This window comes from Cryptomeria japonica, chromosome 10 (assembly GCF_030272615.1).
Source record: "Cryptomeria japonica chromosome 10, Sugi_1.0, whole genome shotgun sequence".
NCBI classification, from domain to species: domain Eukaryota; kingdom Viridiplantae; phylum Streptophyta; class Pinopsida; order Cupressales; family Cupressaceae; genus Cryptomeria; species Cryptomeria japonica.
The window spans coordinates 310,793,038-310,814,968 of NC_081414.1; the positions used below are offsets into that span (position 1 = coordinate 310,793,038).

Consider the following 21,931-nt stretch of genomic DNA (forward strand, 5'->3'; position numbering starts at 1 on the left):
GCTGCTGGAATGCTCTACCACTGAGCTACTGACCCCTCTTGGACCAGTCCATCGTCGGTCTCTGTGTGGCTTATTTCCAACACCAACACCCCCCCTTAAGCCACACCTCTCGTGTGCTTAGGGCTCCTAGCCTGGACCTGGCTCTGATACCATGTTAGTTTTTGGTAATCAGATTAGCAGAAATTAGCAAACAATGAGAATGCAAGGTAAAGTAAGCACATAATAGCATAACACACAAGAACACAACAGTACCCTAGGAAAGCCTCCCTCTTGGAGGTGAAAAACCCAGCAAGAATAACTCATATCTGATTACTAATAGGCGCAAAACCATATTACAATTTAACCCTTCTAGGGCACACATCAACTATAGCAAAACTTATCTGAATCTGGAAGACAGAGTGTATATGCAAGTCACTGTCAATCTGAGATAGAATTTGACAGCCTTGACATACTTCACAAGCCCTTGAACAAGTTCGGCAGCCTAGGATGGTATTCGCTCAACCTTGAGGATGATCGCCCAGCTTGAGAACTCCAATTTGCTGCCTTAGACGGATTTGCCAGTGCAGATATAATTCACTTGTATATGCAACAGTTCGCTAAACTTGATTGTACTTCGTTGATCACAAAAGTAGTTCACTAATAAGATATATTTGTTGAGTGAGAGATGTATATGAATAATGATTGATGCCTTGTATTTATAGGCGACTTAGCCCTTTAACTTTCCCAAGTCAGCTTGTAAGAATATTATGCCAAGAGTTTTACACGTTACAATTATATAGGTCAAGGACTAATTACAAGCTACATATTTGATAGGTCTTGCCCCATAAGTTGAACGCCCAAATAGGGCCTGCCCTATTATTATAAGTTACAATGTGCCCAGCCCAATTACATGAATAACTTAAACTAGAATCCGATTCTAGTTACATATTTCAACACTTTGAAAATGGAAACTAAAAGGTCAAGTTGAGGTGATTTCTTTGTTGAATAAATTTTCTTATTTTCAGTTTCCAATCCAAAAGATTGCTCAAGGATTCTTCTAGAAGGTTATTGGTTTTTGTGGTAGAATGACCTATGTCCAAAAAATTGGTCTAAGCTTCAATCCAATAAAAGATAAAATCATAAGTTTCCAGTTTAGGTTAGATTCTCAAGGTTGTCATTCGAATATTAGGATGAAGAGATTTTTATGAGCATTGTCAAAACTTTTGGGCAGTATAGCGCAATAGATGTGGTCACGAAATTCATTAAACATTTGGTGTTTGCTAAATTTTGTGTTCTTTTGAAAGAAAACAAAGTATTCCCTTCACAGATTACCTTATCATCCAAAATGGGTGATTGGGTGCTTCAAATTAAATTTGAAGACTCTTCAATTATTTGTCATTGTTGCTTCAAAGTGGCCATGGTGAGGGTTGCAACACCACCATTGAGGATGTGAAAAAAGAAGGGGAACGCACCTATAGACTATATTGTGAGGATTCAAGGTTAGATGATGGGACTGCTTGTGGCCACATGGATCTTCCTAGTTCCAAAAATAAGAGATTAGCGCAAGATGGATTTAGACTAAGAAGATAGTTGTGGTTACACAAAAATCAGTGGAACAATATGGCCTCAAACCACCTTAACTTTGGGTTGGTCATCTGCTGGGAATCGTATTGCCCCTTTGTTAAACTGATTTTAGTTGTGTTGTTGCTGTTTTATTGTTAGTTTCACATGGTCGTCCTATGTATTTTGATGAGCTTTAACACTTAATCCTTCTTTCTCTACAAGCGTCAGGATCCTTTCAAAATCCCTGTTTACCTTAATAAAAAACAAGCATTACACTACAATGAGATATACCAGCATATAAAATTTTGCAGATCTAGCTAAAAATTACCAGTACAGGAAATACGAAATTTGCAGATTTAAACAGTAGAATACTTCGTAACAATATTTCTAGAATTTAGTCAGTTCATAAAATATCAACAACTCCAGTATAGGAGCTTCAAGAAAGGTATCTATTACAGATCTTATCAGAAATTATTTTTCAGTCTGTGATCAAACTTATAACTTGCAATTTATTCAAATCTGGATATGCTGTTGAGAACTACTCCCAAGACCACCGCATGTTCTCTGACTGAGGATCCAATTAAAGACTGCACCTTGACAGTGGCGCACCTCTCACCAAATGCTGCATCCTCAGCGACAACCCTTACAACCTACACCCTCATAATGCATCCTCTGCTAGTAGTTACACACCTTGAATGTGCCTGGTCTGCCATATAGAATGGAGTGTCCGCATCAATAGACCAGGCAGCAGATGGATAGTGGTCGATGTGGCAATGTAGAGTCAACAGGCGGGGGAGACGTCCCAGAAACAAATCGTGCACATGGCAGGAAACTTCAAAATCCACATGCCCTTTCATCACACTTGAATTTAGTAGGCATTTGAATTTACAACTTTTCCAGGTTGGCCTAAGGTCAGCCAAAGATTGCACAGGCCCAAAAACAAGTCGGCCTATAAGAAAATCATTTAATAGTTCTATTTATTATTCATTTAATAATTTATTTAATTAATTAATTATGTCGAGAGGCATTTACAATGACATCAAAATGTTCATAAACAAAAATCCATTTTTGAAATAATTTGACAAGCAAATGACAGGTAAAAGCATTAAATATGTCATGTTTCAGCCTTTTGTGGAAGTGTTATTTTATTACTCCAAATAAAATAGAACCCTCACCACTTGTCTCCAGCTAGATTCACAACTTTTTGCATGTAGGACTTTAATGGATTTGTATTCTTGATGTTTAGTATTTTAGAAGAACATTTCTTTTAGAGATGATTCTCCTCGACTTATTTTACATATATCTTTTAATATAAGTATACTAGTTAAATACACTGACAGATAAAAAGGTTGTTAACACTGCCAATAATGAAACTAGCTGACCCAATTTCTAATTGGGGACATCACATACAACGAATTGATTATAAAATTATAAATGCATTTGTTTCCATTGTGAATGCATTAGCTGATTACGAATTGCAATCACAAAACACCAACATGCTACTCTAAGGACCAAAAAGCATACAGAGCAAGTTAAAATGCACGATGATAAGAAGGGTTTAAAAAAAAAAAAAAAGCAAATAAAATGAAAGGAATGAAAATAAGAAAAAAGTGAAGCAAATGAAGAAATTGAAATTGGAAGTAATACATGAAAATTGACTACAAAGCAAGGTTATCAAAGAGGCAAGGAGGAAAAGCTAACCACAGAAATTTGAGCGATCAAATAATAAGAAAATTTTTAATGATACTTATATGCAAGGACACAAAGGTTCTAGAGAAATACAGACGACAGTAGAATCCAAGGCTACGAAGAAACGTGAATCCAAGGCTACGAAGAAACGTTGGACACTTTGGTAGATACCATGGGGGCCAAAAAAGGCAATACATCCAGAGTTCAATTTTTGAGGCTGGGGCAAGTAAAATCCAATCTAACATTAGAAAGAACGACCCAATGAAGTTCAAAAAAGGGAAGAAACAATGCTTAAGAAAACTTACAAAAAGACACTATAGTTTATTTGGCTTCTAGTTCTCCAAAAGGTCTTCTAGATGGCTTCAAAAAACATAATGTTAAAAAGAATCGGTTTGGTAGAGACCATGCGGGAAAAAGCAATACATTGAGAGTTTGATTTTTGGGGCTGGGTAAGTAAAACTCAATCTACAATTGGAAAGAGAACCCAAGTGAACTTCAAGAAAAGAGGAAAAAACACTAGTAAATTTACAATGAGACGCAATGGTTGAGTTAGCCACTAGTGCTCATAAGAGTCTTCTTGATGTTTATAGAAAGTATAATGTGAATGACAAGTTAAAGATACAAAAGACGAAAATTGGGAATGCACTTGAGAAGAAAACTTTGTAAATAGAATGCATGAAAACAAGACTAGGAAGAGATCAGTAGTAGTTTTGTAAACAAACATTCAAATCAGAAAGCACATAAAAACTTAGATAGATTTTAGAAACCACAATACTTTTCTTGCATGCAATGCTAGATGCAAATCTTGCATGCATTATAAATCACATGCTTGTGTTTAATTTGAAATGTTTTGACTTTTTAGTACTTGAGAAGGCATCTTAATTTTGTTGCAAATTATACTATTATGGTTCATCTGACTTGATGTAACCTTGGGGCTTGTCCCTTTTCAGATAATATATAATTTTAACCTTGTTAAAAAATTTACAGATGATCAAAAATAGACAAGATTGAGAATATTCAGTAGGATAAGACTACCTAGTCAGAAAACAGCAATTTTGTGTTGAAATTTAACAAAATTGGAACTTCAAATACCTCCACTCAATTAAAATGCATTGGAAACTCTGAAATGTTTCCCCCATTCAATGCAATCAAGGGCATTGCTGAGAAATAACGAGAAATCTCTTCAGCAACCTGAATCAGGCTATGATGCACATTGTCTTTACTATCGTGACCAGATTCTTCAAACAATCTTGTTCATTGTACAGAAGATTGTTACCACTGATCCAAAAAAAGCTTATTTGTTGTTGATCTTGTGAGCCCAACTTCAAATTGCCTGTGGGCTTAGTTTTGCCATTATTACAACATTCAAAATGAGATTCCTCTCTACTCTTACCTACGTCCACGACGATTGCTACTGGAATTGTTCTTACAATGATGAAAATTCCTGTTATGGTTATGGCCTTGATGCTGAGTACCGTAATATGTTGGACGCATCTGCTCATGTGAGAAAGAATTTGGAAATGGACTTTGCATAACTGGGTCTCGGAATTCTATGGCTCCTCGGTTTGGATTATAGCTTTGACATACTGTATATCCTAAGTAGCTTGGGTTAGCACTTTGGAGAGGGGGTTCATAGTGAAAACCATCCTGCATTTGCCATCGATCTTGTCCATTATAAATATAACCTCCCAATGGGTATGGAGGAAAGTTGGTATGAACAGCATTTCCACCATAGATTTTGTTGCTTGTATAAATGCCACCCTCTGCCACCTCTGTATGAATACTAGCATTTACACCATTTTGATGTCCCCAGTTTGCTTGGAACCGTCTTGGAATGTAAGGAGCTTGGTTGTCACCAAACCTATTTGTTTGGGAATGACTGGAAGACCGGGGATTGGAATTCATAAGATTATAATGATGACCTTTGTTGCCATATCTGAAACTATTGGGATCACTAAAATTTCTAACTGATGTTGTATAAGGCTTGTTGCCACAGTGATCTGTATCAGTTTGTTTAGCCACTGCCTTGTTCTTACAATCACCGACTTCATGTTCCTGCCTGAAAGAAGCCACAGTGGTACCATATCCATTTGTCATAGAGATATCTATTGCCTCAGCTAAACCATCTTCCTTGTATCCCATAGCAGGAACAGATCCTCGAGACATGCTGGCATCCTGAAAACGTTTATGCTTCCTTTTATGATTGGAAAAGGATGAGTTCTGTGAGAAACGTTCTTCACGATCAGATGATAAATTTGCATCTTTATATCCCCTATATATTCTACAAGATTCATGTTGCTGGCTTAAAGAATCTTGAGTGATACTTCTACTCTTTCCCACATCAGGCATTGCCATCTCAGCTACACCATTCTCTTCATTTTGCTTACCAAGAACTGAAGATTGATCAGTGTCAGTAAAAAGGCAATCTCTGTGCCTCTTTTTGCGCTTGCCAATCCACGAGCTTGATTCTGACTGTTGTCCGTTGCCAGACTGTAAATTCACTTTTCTATTTTCCAAAGATTTACTCTTTTCCATACTGAGCATTGCCACATTGACGACACTCTTCTCTTCTTCTATACCAGGAACTGAAGATTGATCGGTGCTAGTAACTAGAAGATGTGTGCGCCTCTTTTTTCGCTTGCCAATTCGCGAGTTTGATTCTGACTGTTGTCCATTGCTAGACTGTAAATTCACTCGTCTATTTTCCACATTGAGCATTGCCACATTGACCACACCATTCTCTTCTTTCATACCAGGAACTGAAGATTGATTGTTGCTAGTAGCTAGACGATTTCTGCGCCTCTTTTTTCGCTTGCCATTTCGCGAGCTTGATTCTGACTGTTGTCCATTGCCAGACTGTATATTCACCTTTATATTTTCCAAAGATACACTCTTTTCCACATTGACAATGCCATTCCCTTCTTCCATAGCAGGAACTGAAGATTGATTGTTGCTAGTAACTAGACGATCTTTGCGCTTCTTTTTTTGTTTGCCAACGCATGAGCTTGATTCTGAATGTTGTCCATTGCCAGAGTATAAAGGGACTTCTCTATTTTCCAAAGATATACTCTTTTCCATATTGGGAATTGCTGCATTGACCATGTCAATCTCTGCCTCTTCCATACCAGGACTAGAATATTCATTAGTGCTGGAAGCTGGATGTAATCGACGCTTCTTTCTTCGTTTGTCAATGTGTTCAGATGATTTTGAATGTTGTCCATTGCCAGACTGCAAAACTGCTTCGGTGTCATCCAATGACACACTTTGAAGTTTATATTCCTGATGTAGAGGAGTCCAAGAGGCTTCCTGATCTCCCATGGATAAGATAATCTTTTTGTAGAAACCCCAATGCGGACTTCCTTTGCTAATTGGTGGCTGTCCAAATGGGTGATGCTTCACATAATGCTGAACATTTGAAGCAGTTGCAAGCCCTTCCAAATACTTACGAAGTGCCCCACCTACGTAGAAACTTAGATTTTCAAGCAAGAACAAGAAAGAAACCAAGCTGGGATAATTTTGATTTCATCTGTCAAGACTTATGTGAATAATGGTATAAATACTAACCTAAACTGTCATCAATATTGTTGGAAACCTTATATGGATAAGGAAACACTGCATTATACGGCTGTTATAAACATTAGATCAACATGAAGAAAACCCCCACTGATTAGATGATACACCAAATATAACAAAAATTCTAGTTGTGTAAAGTTTAAGAGCCCTAAAATGCAAAGGACGTCTGAAATTTACTGTGCAATTACTGATCTGAAAGATTTTGAAGTTCAAACTCACAGGATTGCGCAAAGCCTTGTAAGGGGAGTCATCAATTAGTAAGGTATTAAATGGTCCATAATCTCCTCCTTCCCATGGAAGATCCGGCTTCACTTTATTCCATAATTTGGATAATTCTTTTAAAAACACTGGCTTATATCTATTTCCTGGAGTCTTCAATCCTGTATCTGTGCATTCAGCTTGATGCTACACAAAAGAAATGAACAATTGACAATCAACAGATGAAATATTTATATATATAAATACACACATAAAGAAAAAGATAGCTTAGCCTGAAGTGATAAATTCACATAAATATTCAGTATAAAAAAGTTCACATCTAATAACCAAGAGTAATTTCCTAAGGAATGTTGTGAGGTGAATAAATTCACGGAACAGTTTATATTGTAACAATACCAAATCTATTTAGCAATGTGTTGGGTTCTTAACAAGCACATATTTTAAACTTTTTGAATATTATTATGCTTCTTTGGAGACAGCAATAAGTTTAAGATTGTGTTACTTTTTAAAACCATTCTGATCCTCATGTGGTGACCTCATATTGATATCACTGCTGATGACCGCCCACCATCAAAATCTTATAGGGGAATAACCTTTGCCAGCTCAAAATGATGTCACTGCTGATGGCTGTAATGTCCCCTTTTTAATTGAATCTGTAGCTTTGATTGAGTAGACTAGCAACAAAGGAATTGCAGTTAGTTAGAATGGTAGTTAATTTAGTTAGGAAACTTGAATAATGGAGTAAGACATCTGAGTTGGTCTCACAAATGTCAGTTAACAGAGTCGATCATCACCCGTCACTTAACAGTTTGGGGCCTGTCATCAATTGAGGTATGAAGTTGACTGTTCATTGCTGTCAATTGAGGTTGGAGATGATTGTCAGTCAACTGCCATGAATTGAAGTATGATCAACTGCCACTAATTGGGGAATGGTTGCTTATCTTTGAGGAACACAAGAAGCATGGAGTAGAGAAGCACTATGAGGAAAAGAAAAAGGCAATTCTCAAAAATCAAAACAAAAATCAATTTCATTCTCAAGAGCAGGAAGGCAATCTTCATGCATAACAATCAGGACATCCTCAACAAGCAGTTGTTCTAAAATGTCAACAGGATCATCAATGGTGTGCAGATTTCAATGCTGTCTGCCAATAAGTTGTATCAGATTGGTACATTTCCATTTAAATGTATGGTGTTAGAAAAGAAGCGTATCTGTTATTTGTATATTTGGTTGGGGTTTTTACATTGGAATATGAGCTGAGATCTGGTCATTGTGTGTGTGTGTGGGTGGTTACTGCAAGTCAGTGAGTGATAGAGAAATCAAATATCTAACTTAGTGTAAAAAGAAAGCACAATATGTCACATGGAGATAAGAGAAGGAATTTTTCAAAATGATAAGATCCTTGAAGAATGGGCCGCAATGGCTCATCAATTTCTTTGTCCAGAGCATGTAGGGTAAGGGAACCAAACCATGCCACTGCAACAAAAAGTAATAGTGCAGACAGGAAATCTTCGCCTTCAAAAGAAAATCAAAAAGGCCCATTGAAATCAATCACTACTACAATGGCTACCAAGGGTCACTTTCTTGCAGAAAAAAGCCATCCCACAGGAAGAGAATATGGGCAACTACCAGGAGGAGAGCTTGGACACAATCCAAGCTGAATGCAGGGCAAAGAGTGTTGAGTTTGGAACAGACATCTCCTTCATGAACTTCTGCACATTGAAGTCAAACCTGAAGTAAACGTAAACCCACCAAGAACCGACCTTGCAAAGATTTGAAAAGCAAATTAGGGAACCTCACCATTCCCTCCTTTAATGGATCAAACAAAAGCTCACCTTGAGCTTATTCCAAAAGCTGAATACTTTCTTCTCCCTAAGCCCTATGTATGAGGAGATAAATTTTCAATCTTACACTTAGAAGAGTTGCACAGCCTTGCCACCCACCTATGAGGAATTTTGAAGGAGACTAATCAACAAATTTGATAGCAAGACCCAAAAGCAAACTTAAGGGAGTTAAGATAGCTATGGCAATAGAGCTCAATGGATACATACATGGCTCATTTGCAGAGGGTTGTTGTGATGGTACTTGAGGTCTAAAACGGCATTTGACTTTCCTTTTCACAGGCTTAGTAAAAGCCATTGAGCCAAATCCCTTGCAAGCAGCCATCAAAAGGGCCTTGACATTGGAACCATCTAACTACCTTATCTCTCCTTCCTCTAAATCATTGACATTGGAAGAATCTAACTACCTTATCTCTCCTTCCTCAAAATCACTGACATTGGAGACCCTTAAATCTAGCAAATCATTCCGCGAGTCTACAACTAGAGGTGTATGTTCCCAAGCAACAAAGTAGCAAAAAAGGACTCCACGCAAACATTTTCCATAGAGATTGGGAGCTGCACCCTCTCAGCCCGAGGATCACTAGGAGCAGGGACACACCTTACCAACTCAACAATTAGGTGACATGACCCACAAAGAGATCTGGAGGAAGCAATTATGCTTCAGCTACACAAAGTATTGGAACCCAACACAGAGGTGTACTCCAATTATGCAAGAGAGCATGAGCTGTCATGTCCCCTCCTCGATCATTATATATAACCAAAATGAAATAATCATTATTGATTAATACAATAATTATTAATGAATGATTTTTTGGGATCATTAAATATTTATTTATAAAATATTATTATTTAATTAATATTTATTATAGTTACTGTTATTATTATTAATAATATTAATATTTGTAATTTAATTTATTAATATTAATAATTATTATTAATTTATGGGAAGAGACTTAATGTATAGCACAAAACATACCCCTATAATCTTTAGTGACCAATCCAATATCATGGCCCACCATAAGAGTTGAGACCCACTTACATCACCTAGGCAGAAGGATAGAGATAAAAATCTGATGCTAAGAGTAAATGGACACCTAATATCATTGTTATGTAATAATAAGTATTGTTACCAAAAGGATCGAAGAATGAAGAAATCGACCAAGTCAGAGATGAGCAATCAAAGTATTACAAATGCCAATATCCTTCGAATCCCAGGCAGCTATTTCCAGAAGATCGAATGAAGCATTAAGATATGATCCAAGGAGAGACTATTGATCAGTCCGAACAATTAGTCAATGCACTTCGATACATAATGGTAATTGTAATAATAAAAAAACAAACAATTATTTGCCATCCGTTAACAAAGGAATATTAAGAAGTTATTATCGATTTGGTGATTTATAAATAATGGGAGCGATAATAAAATAATAAAATGGTGCGATCATTACCAAGAGGCATGGGATATGTCTTCTCATTCCCAACACATGATATAAGAGGACGTTATCAACCTATCCTGGGGGTAATTTTAAGAAGGAATTCGCTCCAGGTAAGTGCCTAATGCCTCAGAAGGTTCATGATAATTATCATATAAATTGGTATTAATAATACTACAGCCTCATCACAAATTACGTATTAACTATTTGTTACTCTGTCAGTGAATAATCTGCATTATAATATATGTAAATTAACTGTGATATGAACCACAATCTAAAACCGACAATGTCATATTAGAGCAATATTATGACATTGCTATAAAAATAACAAATAATCTACAAGTAAGACGTGGTTAATTACTAAATAGAGTGAATATAAAATCTGAATTAAACCATTGAAAATGTTCTATATTAATTAACAGTAAAGTAAGTTATACACTATAATACATAGGGCAGTCATAGTTGGTCACATTCACAGTGGCAGACCAGATCTGATGCATGTCAGATCTGTCTACTGTTGCAGCTACTAGATAACTAATAATTGGAGATTTAGCAATTGGCAGTGCTAATAATATTGTAGAGAATATAATTTGATTTTACTTATTAATTTATGCATAGTTGGATTATTCGCGACTCGACTCGACTCGACTCGGCTCGACTCGGCTCGACTCGTCAAGCCCTTGAGTAAAAAAACTCGGGAAAAACTCAGCGAAAAACTTGGCAACGTAAAAACACGCTTAATTTTAATAAAAAATGCATTTTTTTTGCAAAATTTAATGAGAAGATGCATCCAATAAGTCAATAAATGATAACACAAAAGAAACAAGCTGATTCTAGATATATTTAAATGCAAAGTGTCTACAAAATCGCATCCTCATGAGGAATGCTGATGACTGGAAGCAAAATAGTAAATAGTTTTTGTAAAACCAAAAGTAAACACATCATTACAAATTACAATTACAACTTCCTCTTCCCAGCTCTAGCTAAAACTATTTACTATTCCTCTTCCTCTTCCTCTTCCTCTTCCTAGTGGAGATCTTCCCAATTCTGAGGGTGAGAAAAAGAGGGGTAGAGAGATAGGTCTAGATCTTGGTGGAGATCTACAAACGCGCAATATTTGAAATTTCATTATTCATACTGATAGTTTCAAACTTTCAACTCTAAAATGTATAATACCAAGATTTCTTCAATGCTAATTATGTTGTTATATGGAGCCTAATCAGACTCGGAGGTTAAATTTTCCCTACTTCCATCAGCGCAGTTTCCCCCTATATTTTTCGACGAGGGTTTGGGGGCAACGTCCGCAAGTTGGGGTCATCGCCCCTTGCGCGCTCCCTGTCGTGATACAGGGCGGGGTCGAGGGGCAGCGCCCCGCACGGCCAAAAATACTTTTATTATTTTATAAAGGCATCAGGTGTTATAAAGTATAAGAAAGAAAAAAGACATATTGAAGTGCCACTTATACTTAAATGTTATATTTCATGTGTATAATCTGATGAAGAGAATGAAACTGACCTGAAAAAACAAAAAATGATAATTTTTTGACATGTTTGGGCCTCTTTTTTTAGTCTAGCCGAGTTTTTTAGTCTCGGCGAGTTTTTGCTGCGAATTAAAGTCATAAAAACTCACAGAGCTCAAAAACTTAGCGAGTTTCATTGAAACTCGCCGAGTACTCTGCAAGTGTGCCATCTATGAATTTATGTATATATATATGGGTTGATCAATCTATTAACGATATTAAATGGTATAATCAGAAAAAACTTAATAATAATATAATTATAAAAAATAATATAATATAATGATTATAATTATTATAATACTTTATAAGAACTGTTTTGTAGTAAAATGTATATTATAATATTATCTGAAAATAAATACAAATAGTAATTTGAATGAACAAGTAAATATAAGATTATAAACCAAATTGAATTATTAATTCATTATTACAAAGAAGATTATGTTTCTCTGTTATGACTATTGGTATCTAAGAAGTTGGAAAATGAGATATTTAAGATAGTTTGTCTCCTAATCAATTTAGTTTAAGTCATAAGTATGTTGAGATGGATTAATTATAGGGAAAACAAGACTAAACCTAGTAGGGGACATTACATGAGCCATGTATAGAGGCATAGTGTCGAGGAGGGTGAGGTACCACAGGTAGGTCTTTCATCAGCAAAGGGAGTTGATTGACATCCTAGATCACTCAACCATGTCTTGCTAGAGGACTAGTAATGTCCCCTTTTTAATTTAATTTTTAGCTTTGAGTAAGTACACTAGCAGCTAAAAGTAGTAGCTGAGTTGTGTAATGTCCCCTAATAGGTTTAGGCCTATTTTAACCATAATTAATCTATTTCTATATATTTTGACTTAAAACTAATTTCAGTAGGAAACAAATCTATCTTAACATGAATCAAATCAGTGTTATCATAATCTTCTTCCTGATATTGAATTGATAATTCACTCCGACTTATAGTCTCAGACTTATATATATATATATTTCCGATAGTATTACACTATATGTTATACTGCAGAGTAGTTCTTATAAAATATTATACTAATTATAATCATTATATAATTTTCCATTATTATCTTATCATTAAGTTCTGCATAAGAGCATTAGCAGATTTCATATTTTAAGCATATGTACTAAGCACATCCCTGTGCATTACTGTTATAAATCTAGTATGACACATTAATATATGCTATGTATTTCTGAAATTATTGGTGAGAATATCTATCCATCTATCTAGATTTAATGGCTCAGTAAGATGATTATTGTTTCTTATGTTTGATTCAATATCATCCTACTGAGCCATTAATATTTCATTTGGTTAGAGTTTAGCATAACTTACCTGGACGTTCTATTTCAGAACCCGAATTACTTTCATTCTTATCTGTGATGACTAGAGTGCTGTTGTGCATACAGGTGGACTGAGCCGATATATTATTATAAGTGCTGTGGATACTTATGAAATTGATTGAGTTCCTGATATATATAAGTGTATTTGCACACAGTTTAAGAGGTTACGGGTCTGCTCCTAGTACTCGTGTCCGATCGCTTCTCTAGAATACTGTCCTTATGACCATGCGTTTAAGCAGTCATGTATCTGATTATTATGTCTGATCATTCTTCCAGTCTAATCTCCTTATAACCATACGATGATTGGAGGAGAGGATATGCCTCAGTATGCTGCTGTGTCTGATCTTGATCTTTGTGCCCCTGCGATATGGGTGGATGCTGTTCATGCTTGCTTAATCCTTCTTAACATGCGTCAAAGGCCTTGGAGAATGTTGGATACACCACCTTTGTTGGCTGTCTTAGCACCCGGCTGTGAATAAGATATATTAATCCCAATTCAATGCCTCTTGAAACTCCATGGTCTTCCCTTACATACCCATTGAAGGGGTGTGATACGAAGAGTTATGTCTTCATCATCACATCTTTTGCAAATAATTAACCAAGCAATCTTATCCTTAGCTAATTACTAATGATCGGGCTGCTAAGTTGATGTCATACCTATCAGTTAACAATTTGGGACTGCCATCAATTGAGGAATGAACTTGTCCATTAACAGTTGTCAATTGAGTGGGGGGGCTCATTAGTCAACTGCCACTGATCAAGATATGATCAGTTGTCACGGACTGAGGAATGATTGCCTATGATAAAGAAAAACTGTGAGCATGCAGTATAATAAGCACCAGAAGGAAAAGAAATAGACACTTGTCAAATTTTGAAAAACCGAAAAAAATGACCCTTAAGTATTAGATGTTGTTTACGGCAGTTGTGGTAATTAAAGATGGCTACCTTTAATTGTGACAACCAGGCCATTTTGAGGATAAAACCCGAAAGGAGAAGATCAAATTCTAAAGCATCAACATGATCATCAATGGTGTTCAGATTGCAGTTGTGTGTGCCTATTAAGTTGTATTAAATTTGTAGATTTAAATTTCAATGTAAGTTGTTGGAAGTATTTCTGCCTATTATTTGCCTTGTTTCGTGGGGATGCCTGACCCCCAAAATACCCAAAATTTGGGGGCAAGAGCGTTTTCAGGATGTCAGGACTTTGGAAAATCATCCCCCACTACTGCCCCACCAACTTTGTTGCCAATCCAAGGCCATTTCTTGGACATCTCCTTGGCTTGGAGATGACTTGGGAACACCTCAAGACATCCACGGGACTCCTAGGACTCTCCTGACCATCCCCATGAGTTTAGGAATCCCCCATGGTAGGAAAATGAGAATGTCAAGACATTGCAGACACTGTTTTGTTTCATGCACAAATTTTACCTTCAATCAAAGATTTTAATGTTTGCCTTCTTGGTCATCGTAGATCAAAATGTTTCAAGCATAGTGTAGAAGACTCACAAGTAACCTGATTGGTGAGAAACTTGCCACAAATTTTTTGCTGAATACTAGCCAAAAATTAGTCAAACACTCGTATAAAACTTGAATGTCAACATCAAAATTTTGCATGCATCAAAATAGATCAGTCTGCAAAAAAACACTCATTTTCATCATTTTTTGCATATTTCTTTCAAGCATACAGGCTTGTCATCATATTGAAGCATTAAGAATTTGTTTGCAGGTGATTAAGAGTGCGCATTGATAGAATTTAGCAAACTTATTACCCACATTTCACAGTTATGTAACACTTTTCTGGTTTATTGTACACCTTCATTCAAAATTTATAGTGCTAGAGTTTAGTTATTTTGTATTTTATTTATAAATTTCAGTTAGTTTGTAGTAGCTAGGGTTTTCTTTTTCCAAATCTAGGCTCATATATAATCCAATCCAACAAGCTTGGATAAAACTGATACTGCCATTAAGAGAGATCACTCAATTTAGATTGGAGCAACTTATCAGCCATTTTCCAATAAACATTAAATTCTAGCAAAAAAAGTTCCCAAATTATTTCAATATTCAAAGAATAAAGCTTAACCTTTGTAAATCAAGTTGACATCTTTCAAATGCAGGGATGAGATCAAAATATAATTCGAATCCTGCTTTAGCTTCTTGTAGCATCAATCAATTTAAATGGGTGCATATGATGGTTAAAGTAAACATTGAGACATATAGAACAAAGCCTCACAAAATCTAAGAAAGGTAAATGCAATGCCCCTCCATGCTTTACTTCAGCTACATGCTACTTTGATTTATTAGACTGTTTGATTTATTTTGTGTGATTCATTTCACTTATCTATGTGAATGATTACATTCACGTGATCCTTGTTGTTAGACTATGTTATGTTGCTTATGTATTTTAGGAAATGACTATTGCTATATTTCATTGAATTGGATATTGATGTTTGAATTGAGATACTTATGATATGGATTCTACTTTGATGATTCATTTTGATGCATTATGTGATGTTTACCTATGTTCTAATGATATCATTTGATTATTAATGATGTGAGATTCCATGCTTAGCTTGTTTGGGGTTTAGGGTGATAGGAATGATTTCGTATTACTCATTTGTAAGCTTCATACGATGTCACGATTTCCTATCACTTGTTGGGATTAGAGACTTATATGTATATATGTATGTTTGTATACAACATGTTTTGGTGCAGGTTTGTAAGTACTAGACATCAACTCCACCTGGTACCATAGGTCTGAGCATGTCTTTATATTACCAATGGTGGTAAAAGGAGATAGTGCAAGGCCCAAATTATACCTAACCCTAGGCATTGTCCTAACTTAGGGACAATTATCTAATCTTTATATTTTATCTCGTCAAATTTGTCATGTGGACAATATTTGATTACCCAATTGTCAATCGAGTGTCTTGTTCAGATGTTGGCACTATTTTATAATTTGAGTGTCATGCATTTTATGTAATTATTAATATCAATTATAGCATGTGTTGTAAATTAAAATTAATAATTAATTAATGATTATTGTGGCTTTAAATGTAATTTTGATTTAATAAATATATATTGGATAATATTTAATAAATGATTTATTGTTTATTATTTAGTATTTATTATTTATTGTTTATTATTTATTGTTTATTATTTATTATTTGTTGTTTGTTGTTTATTATTTGTTGTTTATTATTATTGTGTAAGTGGATATTTTATTATTTATTTGTTTTGCTTTGAAGTGGAACTAATTGTTCGATCTAAGGGAAAACTAGTTGTCTTAATTATTTATTTACTTATTTATTAATTTTCTGATTTTTGAAGAGTCAACTTTTTATAGAAGATTTGTAATTGGTGATTAACTATTTGTTAATATTATTTAATTGTTTTCATGGGGATTATTATTATTATTTTAGAATTTATTTAATATCTACTTATTATTATTTGTTTATTAAATATTTTTAGGTTTGGGGTTTTTGCTTTTCTTTGTGCGCTTTATTTAGGAAAATGTGTTTTATTTATTTAGTTTTTATGTGAATTGATGGAGGATTATTATTATTATTTTTCTTTTTGAAATTTTGGCAGAAAATTTAAGGACAAGTATTTGCAGCTTTCAGATTTTTCTTCAAAGCGTGGTTGGAATTTCTTTAACTTGAATGTTTTGAAGACTTGGTTGCTGATTTGAAAAGATTTTGTGTTTCAGAATTCGTCATCGACATTCTCTTCTCTCTCTTTTTCTTTCACAAGTTTTCAAGTAGGTATTTGTTTTTCTCTTGATTTATGTAATTTGATTTTAAATGATTAGTAGAGAGAAATGGGGTTTGATTGAATTATACTTATCATTTATGATTGTGTTCTATTTGTTATTTGCAAGTTTTGGGTTTGTATGAAAATCATAATTTAGTTTTGTAAACTAAACCTGATTTTGTGTCTATGTTGAGCCATTTATTTGTGGATTGAATTTTACCTAAACCTTAGGGGATAGGTTAGCTAGGTACACTTAGGGGAGTGGCTCACTATGGGGCCTCGGGGCCCAAAAGTGGCTGCCAAGGTAACCCATAGGTGAGTTTAGTAAAAAGTAATAACATTAATAAACTTTGGGTTGGGTTACACACTAACAAGATAATTATGTGCCCCACTAATGCCTTGTGTGCTCATATAGTTAGAGGGTGAGATTGGGAAGGCTTGTACATCCGTTGAGATGTTGAGCTGGCAAGATCATGCATCTGCCTTTGTCCTCATGAAAAGAAGGTACGGTTCCACATGAGTTGTCGAATGGGGGACAGGGTCTAGAGAGACTACTAGGGTAACCTATGTCGAGGCTATGCAATGACACTCTTCCCTTTGTGTGTCTAATTGCCTATTGTGTCAATCTTACGTGAAACCCTCTAGGAGTTTCTTAGATGTCCTTGATGGCCTCTTGTGTGTTATCTATACTTTCCATCTTGTGTCATGGTACCTTCTATCTTTTGGAAGTATGAATCTTTAGTTTGTCTTCCCTAGCCTATTTGTTTGTGTTTGGGGCCTCATGTCTATCTCCTAGCACAGGGGGTGGGCCTACGGGTACCACATGGTTGGGTGGTGATGCTTTTCCACCTTTAGGAATACCTTGGAGGACTTGCATGTGAGCGGCTAAGTGGACCTATTCCATATGTTTCAGTGTCTTCGTATCTCAATTACGAGATGATCTACCTTTATGATGTAATTTTGTGATGTATCTTTCAGAATGATGTAAGAGATATGTAGCTTGCATATTTCTATTTGTAATCAAGAGTTGTTGATGTTATTCCAAAAGGAAAAGATTGTAAAAATAAATATGTATCAATGGACATTTTGCATGTTTATGGTTTATGTGTTTTGCATGTGTTCTTACTATTAATATATGCTTACCATACGAATCTTTATTTTGGTTTAAAATGAACATAGAATAGAAAAGTATCTGTTAAGTTAGAAAAAAAAAAATTATTTTTTTTAATCTATTTGCTATGTAAATTGCGTTATTAGTTGTTTATTATCTGAGCTCCCGAGCGGGGCTGTTACAGCAAATAAACAACATATTGAAGAATAAAAGCTAAAGTTGGAAAAGTTGATAGTGTTTTGGTTGCACATTGATTTCTAGGAGCTGTGGAGTTTAACAATCAACTCCAACATGGTATCTAAGCACCAGATTTGTGACTTCCTACTGCAGAAATTCCACCTTGATTTAAAAAAACAAATCAGTTCATCTTGGAACAAAACAAATATCATTGCTGCATCCAAAACATTTAAATACACTAGAAATGCCTATCCAAACACTCAAATCAAAGCAGTTGAAAAAAAGCAAAAATATTTTATGTATTTAATTTTGGGCATGGAATTTTGTACAATTGTATAAATCATACAGTGCTCTACAGGCATGGCCATTGAAGTTACATATAAGTTCGACATAAAGGCACAAGCAAACAATGAACAAAATTAAAAAACTTGACAATTTAAAAAAAGAAAAACAATGACAAAAATAGTGTTTCTCAACCAAAATTTTGCATTCTTGACATAGGCTATATTGTTCAAGCAACTTATTTTCAATTATTAACAGAATTTTGAATTTGTCGACAACATTGTCAATGCAAGTGATGTTTGCTCAATCCTAGTTGTTTGCCTCTTGCACTACTAGCTTACCTAATAAATTTCAACCATTGAACATCAACAACCCCTAATGCTCTACCGACGACAAAAATCCGACAACCACCTTCTACTTGTTGACGACATCAACAGCAAATATTTTGCCAACAATTAGCATTCCAACCCCCATCTTTTTTTCAACACATAGGGAGTACTTCTAACAAGGCACAATATATTATGTTTGCTGACATCAACATTGTACCCTACAAGTCCCTTTCAAGCCCTAATTTTCTTTAAAGGAGTTGTTTTTTCAAGCCCTAATCTTCTTTAAAGGAGATATCATCAAAAAGTTGATTCCACATACTTTCCAATGGTGTGGATCACCTCATCCAATTTTGTTATCAATATATTTTATAGCCCATTGAAGTCAAATCATTTTTTGCTTTTGAGCTTATAATTTTTTGCTTGTATCTCCAATTTTTGCAACATTTGAAAAGTATTATAGACCTCTTTAAATCTATCCATGCACTTTTTTTAGAATTTGCCCCAAGAACTTTTTATTCAATTTATCACTATTTCACATTGTGGTCAAAACATCTTGGCCCCTGAAAAATGTTGTGTTTGCATGAGATGACTTCATTTAAACTATTTACATGCTTTGAGGTTACTGGTCTCTAATTTAATCATTTGAGGTACCATGGTTTATACTGTTCATTCTTTTGTGGTATTCCTAAAAAAGATAACTATGAATCTTGACGAAATTGCATCCTAAAACATCTCTGATGACTTAATCTTTTGCCTTATCTTTAAGGACTCATATCTAAACCGGATACACCAAAGAGTAAATCACCATGGTAACATCATTGATTATGTTGTAGGATTGATTTGTTTTAGCGTTAATAATGACACTATATGTGATGTATTGGACATTGATTGTCCCCATACATTTTGGCCTCATATCTCTCCATTTCCAGAGGATCCTATTGCAAATTGTCTCATTCCTCTTGATAATGCAGATCGCACACTCTTTGATGATGATAGTTCAGAGCATTTTGAGTATATCACAAGTTTTGCATGTTTTGATGGTTTAGAGACTTGACTTCTTGTTCCCATTCTTCATATCGAGACCCAAGCTCCATCTTTTGTTGTTCCTGATCAAAATAATATTGCCACATTAATGGCCCCTAATGATTTAGTGCAAAAAAATATTCATCCTCTTCCAACCATTAACTACTTGGGATACATATCTATCAAATCTTATCATCCTTACTTATGGAGTCTTATTGCAAATTTGGAGGATTAATTTGAGTACATTCATTTTCTCTTTCATGACAACCACATCATTGTTATCAACCCATCATCATTATATTTGGACCATGCCCTACATATCTTCCCTCTACTATTAAGAGGGGCATCTATTGTACTTATGTGACAAATGCAATCCTTGGGGGGTTATATCGAGTCCACCTTTCCTTCTTTCATTAGCATGCATTTATTTAAGTTTTTTCTTTTTGGACTGGATTTTTTTCCTGTGAGGTTTTCTTCTTATCTTCAGTTATGAGAGTTTTATTTGTTTGTATATAGGTACCTTATCAAGCTTTCTAGTCAAGAACCATCCATGCATTCATCATTAGGTTTTTAGCTTCTCCCTAAGCTGTAATTAAGGGGGTTGTTAAAGTAAAATAGGCATATCACTTAATTAATTAATGAGGTCCCCTTTTTAATTTATTACATTTGAGCTAAACTTATAAGTGATTTTCTCTAATTAGGTCATGTGATTTTTCGTCTCATAGTATAGGATGAGGACACTTGTCATGATTTAATTTAATCCACACCTAGGATTTCATCTAGGTTTCAATTTTGCTTTTTCCTTTTACAAAGATTCATTGTTGTTCATTGTAATCATCTATAATCCAATTCATTCAATGCAATAGCTTGATCAAGTTGACTTTTTGGATCAAAGCAATTCCTCAAGGTTCCATAACACTCTATTTGCTTTTTTTCTCTTCATGTGATTGATGTTTTGGTTGTAGGTGATTTTTGGGAGCAATGAGATTCAGCAAACAACTTCAAGCAACGGCAACCATCTATTTAGGCATAAACCCATAAGAAACTTTCATTTTTCCTTTAGAGAGGTTTCCAAACAAAATAATGTCTAACCAGTTAAAAACATTGAAATTAATACATCTATAATGTTAGGATTAGGTGTTCTACACCTTGCATAACATTAATTTCATTTAATTATGTAAAATAAATATTTGTTTAAGGTGCATGCTAAGTGATACGTTTAGCCACATTAAATATTTATTTGAGGCCATTTGTCAAGTTGTATATAACATTGAATTAAATATTTTATGTGGGTTGCACATGGAAAATATATTTAATGTTTGCGAAACTTTGTACCAAAAAGTAAATGTGGGGTTAATGGTTTGTCAACTCGTGGTTTTGAGACATATGCTTTTATCTTACCACTTGATTGTATTTGTGTGAGCTTGAATCTGTAAAAGCAAGCATATGTTTAGTAGTTTAAGGTTAGCTAGTTGGGGTTTTGGCTTGGCTAGCATTGTATTGAGTCTTATTTCGAGGAGTGCATATGTGAAGCATAGCATGGGATGTGTCAATGCATGTTTGGACACATGGAGGATGCATTAAAGAGGTTTGGTGTTTCAAAAGTATTCAAGGAGGCTTTGTAAGTGTATTGTAATGTTCCATTGCTAAGTAATAGATTTAGCATGGATGCTCTTGAAGGATGAGTTTTTTGTTCTGAGGGTTTTCCCAAAGTATGTGTGGATACATGTTTGGACACATGGAGGATGCATTGGAGAGGATTGGTGTTTTAAAAGTATTCATGGAGGCTCTATAAGTGTATTGTAATATTCCTTTGCTAAATCATACATTTAGCATGGGTGCTCTTGAAGGATGAGTTTTTCCCCCTATAAGGGTTTTTCCAAAGTGTATCTTGTGGTATCTTGTTATATGTCTATGATTTTTACATATGGTTATTTGTATACTTACACGCATGCTTCTCTCATGGGGTTATGCAAGCAATAGATTGATCATCCTAGTTGATTTTTCTAACATTTGGTATCAGAGCCTTGTTTGTGGTTGTGGGGTTTCAAAGATCCCGATTTTAGTATAAACCTTGGATGAGTAGATCTGATGCAAAGTTGAA

At 35.0% G+C, this 21,931-nt stretch overlaps 1 protein-coding gene across 5 annotated transcripts in view; it reads right to left on the reverse strand.

Moving 5' to 3' along the window:
• Window positions 1-4,182: 4,182 nt before the first annotated feature.
• LOC131078961 (uncharacterized) overlaps window positions 4,183-21,931 on the reverse strand; it is a 36,080-nt gene continuing 18,331 nt past the window's right edge. For all 5 annotated transcript variants that reach the window (XM_058016819.2, XM_058016815.2, XM_058016818.2 and 2 more), the window contains 3 exons: window positions 7,024-7,209; window positions 6,796-6,856; window positions 4,183-6,689 (listed from right to left, as the gene is read on the reverse strand). In XM_058016819.2, the coding sequence (XP_057872802.2) occupies window positions 4,621-6,689; window positions 6,796-6,856; window positions 7,024-7,209 (2,316 nt within the window). In that variant the 3' untranslated portion in view covers window positions 4,183-4,620. The remainder of the gene's footprint in view (window positions 6,690-6,795; window positions 6,857-7,023; window positions 7,210-21,931) is intronic.